At 43.1% G+C, this 8604-nt stretch overlaps 1 protein-coding gene across 1 annotated transcript in view; it reads right to left on the reverse strand.

The window, feature by feature from the left end:
• Nucleotides 1–3259: 3259 nt before the first annotated feature.
• Nucleotides 3260–8604, reverse strand: part of Efcab11 (EF-hand calcium binding domain 11) — a 194437-nt gene continuing 189092 nt past the window's right edge. The window contains exon 6 of the mRNA XM_021179443.2: nt 3260–3400. Coding sequence (XP_021035102.1) covers nt 3388–3400 — 13 coding nt within the window. The 3' untranslated portion in view covers nt 3260–3387. The remainder of the gene's footprint in view (nt 3401–8604) is intronic.

The raw sequence follows: 8604 nt of genomic DNA on the forward strand, positions 1-8604 counted from the left end.
AGATCACTAGCTTTGAGACATGTGGACGCTTCCAAGCCTGTGGACTTCAGGATTTATTCCCTTTCTTAAGCAAGTGTTGATGGTTGGGCTCTGAAGTGTTCCCAAGGAGGTTCCTGTGTTAAAGCCGTGGTCTGCAGCTGATAGTGCTCGTAAGAAGTGATTGAATCACAAGGGTACTAAGTTTATCAGTGGGTTTACCAGTCACAGCTGAACTATCTATTAGGAAGTAGGGTGTGGTCTAAGGAATTCTAAGTCAGTTTATATTGCTCTCTCTCCTTCTGGACTAGTATGAGGTGAGGCATTTATCTCTCCCCCCCTGCCCCCCCCCCCAACGGTGCCTTACCACAGCCTGGAAGGGATGGAACCTTGCTACCAAGGACCGGGATCTTTCAAACCATGAGCCAAGATAAGCATTGCTCCTTTGAGTTGTTTTTCTTGGGTATTTGTCACGACATTGAAGAGTGGACCAATACAGCACACATCTTACAGCCCCTGGGCTTTCCCATCTATGTAACTATCCTCCAAATATTGCCTACCTTTCAGAAGTCTGTGAAAAGTTGTATTAGACAATCATGCAAAGCCCTAGGCACACTGGCCAGAGCACGATAAGGATAGGTCACTGATACTTACAACAGTAATTATTAATCATTAATGTTGTAAAAAATATTTAATCTCAGTCAGGGGCTTCTACTCCACCTTTGATCATTCAGTTCCCGGATAAAAGACACACAAAGATCATATTTATAATAAGCCTTAATCAGCACCAGAGCAGGGCAGATATCTACCCTCTGTGCTTTATAATCCATTTCCCCACCAATAACCCCGTCTTATAATTTCCCATGTTCCACCTGGGCAGCTCCTAACTCCAATTGGCCAGCCTCATGGCCAAGTTGTTATGATTCACCTACCCCATGGCAGCTTCCTCCACTCTCTGCTTTCTTCCTTCCCTCCTTGAGGCTCTCCTTTGACCCCAAAACTGGGAACCCCAAGCCCCACCTATGTCTCTTCTGCCCAACTATTAACTGTCGGTATCTTTATTTAACCAATAGTTTTAAATTAAGGAGGAAGGTCACATTGTATGTGTGGATTCTCTCATCCCTTGGGGCAACCAGGTCTTGGGGGCCAGTATTTAGCATTATAATACATAGCAAAAGACCAAGCCTTAACACATTAATATTATTATGTATATAATTATATATTAAATATAATCATATTACATTTATATTATTATTATATTTAAAAATACAACTTAAGTTGGCACAGGCTTTTTAGTTGCTGGGATACTGTATGGCTTTTGTGTGAAGTTGTGTGGAAACAGTTTTCACTTCTTTTGCTTTGAAATTCTGTTTCGTTCCTTGTTCCCTCCTTTCTTCTGCCAAGTCCAGGTGTGTTGGTCCCAACAGACCTTACAATGTGCGTGAAAGGACTTGTGGATAAATCAAAAATTAATGAAAACGGGTTCGTGGATTTCAAAGACAGGGTATATGGGAGGGCTTAGGGGAGGTAAGTGGAGTGGGGTGATGTAATATAGAATAATCTCAAAAAAATATGTATTTTGTAAGCCTGTTGACTTTGCTGAGTATTGGCTGTATGCCAGGCAAGAGGCTGCCTACCACAGAGTAGCAGATGCATGGATCCAAACCCATCAACTCTGAGATCAGTTTCGATACCCACCTACAGTGTCTACTTGTGACACTGCATCTTGGAGTGACTCTCTGGCTTCCAACAAGTATAGAACTTGTCCTTAGAGGATGGGGCTGCATTCTTTCCAACCTTCCTTTCTGTCATCTCATTTCATTTTATTTTATCTCTGTCCATTTGGCTTTTTTTTTCTACATGATTCTTTATATATATATATACGCACATATATATGTGTGTGTGTGTAACATGTGCTTAACCTAGGAAATACAGAAAAACACAGATGTGACGAAAGAACATGTTGTCTTCAATCTTGGTGTTCCTCTTTCCAGAACATCCCTTTCTCTCTCCTTCCTTCTTTCCCTCTTTTTTTTTTAAATTATGGAAATAAAACTATATAAGCTAAAAGCAGTGGTTACCAGTCAGAGCAAATGTGCTTTCAGGAGGCCATTTAACAATGTTTATAAATATTGTGGCTTACCAAAGGTGGTAAGCATCCTGCAATGCACAGGATAGTCCCACCCCCATTACACAATCCCACGCCTGCAACATCCTTTCTAGCACTAAATGCCAAGACCGCCAAGGCTAGGAGGTTCTGGACTAGACCAGGGCCCAGAGCATTATAGCCACTCCCCATCCTCTACCCATTCCCATTGGTTGGCTTTATAAATAAAGTTTTATTGTAATGCAACAACATCTATTCGTTTACCCACAGCCTTTGGTTGTCTTTGCCCTACAAAGCAGTTGAGTAGTTGTAGAGACACTACATTGCCACAATGCCAAAATAAATTTGAGCAGTAGATGAAATTTTAATTATTCAATTATCCATGTTAAAAAAATCGTAAAGAAGCAGGAGACATTAATTTTAATGAGTATAACATATAATTTCTACCTGGCAATCAATGAACATTATTAATGAGATACTTCACATTCCTTTGTCTTCCTCTTGTTAGGCTGTCATTTTCAGCACATCTCAATTTGTCCTAACCACATGTGAACCTCTCCTGTGACGAACAGCTATAGTATTGGACAGAAACACTGTAAGTGCTCTCTCTGTCTCTCTGTCTCTCTGTCTGTCTGTCTGTCTGTCTCTGTCTCTCTGTATTTTATCACTAGACAAATTTAAATTTAAATATATTTTGATCATATTCTTCCCTTCCCCAAAGTCCTTCCAGATCCTTTCTCCCTCCTTACCCACCCAACTTTAAGTTTCAAAAAACAAAAGCCCAATTCAACAAAACCCTAGAAATCAAGGAAACAAAAATAAAACAACACTCAAAAATAAAGAAAACAAACAAACAAAACAAAAACAGTAAAACTGGAACCAAATAAAAGGACAAAAGTGGAGTCCATTATATGTTGGTCAACTCTTCTTGAACATAAGACCGGCCCTGGAGTGGCTGCTTCACTGGGCAAAGCCGGTTTTCCCTCTCCCAGCAGGTATAAACGACAGTTACATTGATAACATAAGTGGGTTTTCTCTTAGTGTGAATAAATCTTCTCGTGCCCCCTGAATATTTGTATATTACTTTTAAATGTCTCTGTTTATTTGAGACCCCTACTTTCTGGACATTTATATTGCTTCTGCGTTCCATAATTATGGGTCATGCCGCATCCTTATGTAAAACCTCATACTTTATTGTTTGTGTGGCTGTTGTAATCAACCATGACCGAGAGCAGCTTGGGAAGGAAAGGGTTTATGCACCTTAGAGCTTGTAGGCCATCATCCAGGGACGTCTGGGCAGGAGCCTAGAAGCAGGAGCTGACGCAGAGACCACAGATGAGTGCTGCTTACCGGTTTTCCCTCATGGGTTGCTCAGCCTGTTATCTTGGAGTTCCCAAGAGGTCCTCCCACATCAATCATCAATCAAGAAAACCCACCACAAGCTTGTCCGCAGGTCAATCAGATAGCAACATTTTCTCAATGGAAGTTTCCTCTCTCAAAACGACCCTAGTGTCAAGTTGACATAAAACAAGCCGGAACACTCATCTTTTATTTTTTTCTTTAGGAGAGATTTCATGATATGGGTCAATAAACACAGACACATTTTTTTTTATATAAGCTTTGAAAATATATCATTCAGTATATTTTCCTTTCAAGATGGCTAGGGGCATTCAGTGAGTTAGAATACATGACTGGCATAAGGAATACAAGAGAAGTTAACAAAGCTGGAACAGTGTCCCTGGCACACCAAGGTGCCCAGCAGGCTCCATGCTTTATCGTCTTACTCTTCCATCTTAGCCCCCAGCAGCAATTCCTACTGCAGACTGCTGTTAGCAATGTTCAAGAACGCCTATTTCATGTGCTTGTTCCATGATGCTATGGTTCTCACAGCCCTTGCAAACCTCACACACTAAACAGGGTTTTTGTTACTGTTTGTTCAATCTGACCAAAGAACATAGTTTCCTTATATTTAGGATTAATTTCTGTTTTAAATACTTTTTATTTTTGAAAATAAAATGTAATTGCATCTTTCCTCCCTCTCTTTCCTCATTCCAACCCTCCTGTCATTACCCTACCCCTTCCCCTTTGCTAATTTTTTACCAGCTCAATCAATATCCACATGTACTGGAGTTGAGCCATTTTTCACTTGTTCGTGACAATTAGCAACCATTTGTATCAGTCAACTGTAACAAATGAGCCTGACATCCCAGTGGCATACAAACCAGTATATATGTCTCACTCATATGTGACACTCCAAGCTGAGTACCTGTGAGGACACGCTATTCCTCTGGTAGATAGAAAAGAACGAGGAAGAGAGAGGCTTTCTGTAGCCTCCACTCCTCCTGCCTGTACAGTCTCTTTAGCTCACATCTCATTAACCAGGTTATGGTGCCAAATCCAGCCTCAGTGGGGCAGAGAAGAGACATGCCAAGTTACAAATCCTGCCTGGTGACAGACAGGAATTGAAGTATGAGACAAATAACTGGATGTCATTTGTTCAAGCACAGCACCATCTTCTCCACCAGTTTAAGTCAACCCAGTTGAGAGGAAGAGGTTGCGCACATCCACCCACCTGAAGCCAGGATCCGCCCCCTGCATGGTTCCCCGTAGTTCTTAGAAGGATGTGATATCTCCTGACTCCTAAGGGAATGGGTGACACAGGATGGGCTGAATGTCGTCCCATGTACTCTAAGAACAAATGAGGGCACACACACTCTACTTAGGACATTTCACCCCAGTCATCAACATCAAGCAACACACACACACACACACACACACACACACACACACACACACACGAGGCTGGAGGGGAGGCCAGGGCCACATGCACAGTAGGCAAGTGCTCCATCACTGAATCACAGCCCTTAAGACCATAATCTTAATTCTTTTGGTGACTGCTGTAATGGATTTCTTAGAACAAGGATGGGCTTTCTGTCTTAGCTGCATTGCCTGTGAGACCAGTAGGTGCTAGTAGTCATCACCGTCATCTTCATCAGTAGCAGCAGCAGCAGCAGCAAGAGCGTAGTTGCCACCGTTACCTCCCCTACTTTCAAAGGCCAAGGCAACCATCATGCTCTTAGGCCCAGCCCATAGCTGCCTGATTGGCCAAAGGCACACTGTGCTACAGGTAGTCTCTGTCCTATATGTGAACCTCAGGTTCTGGCTGCAAAATCATCAAACTGTTCTAATGCTCATAAAAAGGTAGTCCTAAAGTCAATCACTAGACAGTTTTAGAACTAATAGCAATGTAATAAAATGACAAGATAATTCTATCCCCCAACCTGAAAGAAACAATTCCAGGAACATAAAAAAGGAAAAGGAGTGACACATGCTACAACGCGCACTTGCTACAACACATGCTTGCTACAATGCACGCTAGCTAAGGTGTGTCGCTTCCTATTTGAATCATTTCCTTACGTAATAAGCCTTTCTGGACTGATTAGACAAACTGCCACTCACTCTCACCAGCCTTCCAGGTAGGGAAGAAGTGCCATGGGTCTTTCTTGCCCAGCTGGAGATTTTGGGCCTCTTGGTCTTCTCTCCCTGCTTCTGCTATTCTCTTGAAAGTCTCCCTGCTCTGAGAAACACGTGTCATCCCAGAGCAACAGCACTGGGAAAGAAAAACAGCATGATCTTTACATCCACTGGCTGCCGAGCTCGCTGGAGCCTTCGAAATGGTCAAAACCGAAAGGAGAGGATTTTTCTTTTTTAGCTGCTCTTAAACTCTACTTCTTTCATTGCCTGAGCTCAAAACTACTTCTGTGTGAAATGTTTCCTCAGGTTTCCCAGTTGAGAGCAGTTTTCCATCCCCTGAGCCCTAATTAATTAATTAATTAATTAATTGATTGATGTTCCTGGCTTTACCGCCTTGTTGGATGTCCTTACTGTCTTGGAGCATTGGTTATCTTGCTAGATGGATCAGAATGGCCATTGATGCTCCAGGTGCCTTCCCACCGACCTCCTTTCAGGGTTTACAGCGGTTGGTCCTGGGCTGAGTCTGTGGCCCCAACAGAACCACAAGGAAACAGAAGCTTTTGTCTGCTTGTGGGTCTTGATAGGGAACCATGACGATATATCCCTCAGTTCGGCTATACCAGTGATTCTGAAAAAGTGTAACATAAAAACAAAAAGACTAGGCCTTTAAGCCTAGGCTTGAGAATGTGACCTTTATGACTCAATGCTCCAAGGCATGCTAATCATAAAACAGATAGCAACATTCCTCCACCTACCCGCTTCCTGGGTGCAGGGAGTTTTTCTCAAATAAAGGGTCATTGTAAACCCGCTATGCAAATATGCTATTGTTAGAGGCTCATAAAAACTGTCTTGAGAAATAACCACACAATTACCAGGTATTTTTCCTTGTGACTTTCCACATCCTTGTGACTCTTAATTGGTATTTATTTCCCAATAACATCCTCCTCACCCCCTTGAGTTGTGGTTTTTTTCCTTTAAATACCCCCTTCTCTAGCTATTCGGGTCCACGATCCTACGGGGTGTATGACTGTAGGCCCCAGAGTGCACCTGGAATAAAAAGTCTGCTTGCGGTTTGCATTAAGGCCATTTCTTGTGAGTGATTTGGGGTATCGCCTATTCTGAGTCAGAACATGGGGGAGTCCTCACTTTGTGGGTCTTTCAATTCTTATCCTTATTTTCTCGATCATGTTAGCCATTATGTGTTGAAGCTTGGCTGCCTCATGTTTGGGTTCCAGCTGGTAGAAAGGTCCCCAAGGAGTAGGCACTGGGACAGAGGGAGCTGGTATATCTGCTTGTACTCATGTGTGTGGGAGGCAGTCAATGTCACAGAATGCCTAATGCACAGACAGCCAGGACTGGATGTGGTCTGTCTGGGCATCTGTATGCCTTGGATGCACAACAGACAGCCTGAGTCACACCAGGTGTTTGTGGCTTGAAATAGTAAAATATTGTGGTGGCTACTATTCCATCATCATGACAAACAAAATGCCCGGCCTAATCGAGTTGTAAAGAGGACAGGATTTTTTGGTTTATGATTTCAGAAGCCCAGTCTGTAGCCACTTGGCCTGTTGCCTTTGGATCTATGATGGGCTAGAACGTCATGCTGGGAGCAACTGGCTGAAGCTGCTCCCTTATGGCTGTCAGAAAGAAGAGAGATAGGGTCCAATATCTCCATAGACATGTCTCCAATGTCATAGTTTCTGGTAGGTGGTACCGACTAAAGGGTCCATGATCTCCTGAGAATAGTATAGGCTGGTGATATCTGGGCCTTTTGTGGCCCACTTATTCACACTAGCAAACACCAGATAGAACTGAAACACATGCAAAGTTGGGAGGGAGATGAAGAAAATCCTACTTCATGGGTAGAAATGCAATGGGGAAGCAGAGCTACATAGGGTCCAGCATGACAGCATCTTCCATGAGCCAAGATGGAATTGCGATGGTTAGAATCCCTTTCTCTGTCAGGTTCCAAGGAAGGTTGATCATGAGCGAGGTTAGCTTGGGCAAGAAGACAGAAAGTGGCAATCAGGCTCAGCACAGGGTGTGAGGTACTACACTGTGCTGCTGCTCTTGAGCACTGACTGATCCACTGGCTCCCTTGCTTGTCTGAGTAGCATCCAGGCTTACCACTCCTCGGCATCTGCCCAATATCCTATCTTCAGTGTCTCCAGATCTTCCCAGAAGCAGATGTAGTTCTGTAGTGTCTTAGTTAGGGTTTCTATTGCTGTGACAAAACACCATGACAAAAAAAGCAAGTTGGAGAAGAAAGGGTTTATTTAGCTTACACTTCCAGATCATAGTCTATCATTGGAGGAAGCCAGGACAGGAACTTAAACAAGGCTGGAATCTGGAGCCAGGAGCTGATGCAGAGGCCATGGAAGGCTGCCACTTACTGGCTTGCTCAACCTGTTTTCTTATAGAACGCAGGAACACCAGCCCAGGGATTTCACCACTCACAGTGGGCTGGGCCCTCCCATATTGATCACTAACTGAGAAAATGCCTTATAGCTGGATCTCATGGAGGCATTTTCTCAACTGAGGGTCCTTTCTCTCTGATGACTCTAATTTGTATTAAGTTGACACGCAAATCCAGCCAGGACACATAGCAGAGTGCCAGTTCTTCTTTAGATCACCCCTATCCCAGACGATGGAGGTGCTGAGGGACAGATGCGAGCTCCCAGCTGGCCTCGGTACTATTTTGGGCCAGATGAATTTTTTTTTTTTTTGGTGGTGCATTTTCTTGTGCATGGCAGGATATTCAGCACCATCTGTATCATCAACCTGTGAGACACCAGCAGCCTCACCCAAATCTCAATGAGCCCAAATCCAGTCCAATATGGCTTCAGGTAGCCAAGACAGCTTTAAGAATCGACAATCTTTTTTTTTTTTTTTTAATAGTGAAAATTGTTTAATGAATATTTGTAAATAGGTGATTCTTTTTTTTTTTAAATATTTTTTTATTACGTATTTTCCTCAATTACATTTCCAATGCTATCCCAAAAGTCCCCCATACCTCCCCCACCCACCCACCCACTCCCACTTTTTGA

This window comes from Mus caroli, chromosome 12, assembly GCF_900094665.2.
Source record: "Mus caroli chromosome 12, CAROLI_EIJ_v1.1, whole genome shotgun sequence".
In the NCBI taxonomy this organism is placed as follows: domain Eukaryota; kingdom Metazoa; phylum Chordata; class Mammalia; order Rodentia; family Muridae; genus Mus; species Mus caroli.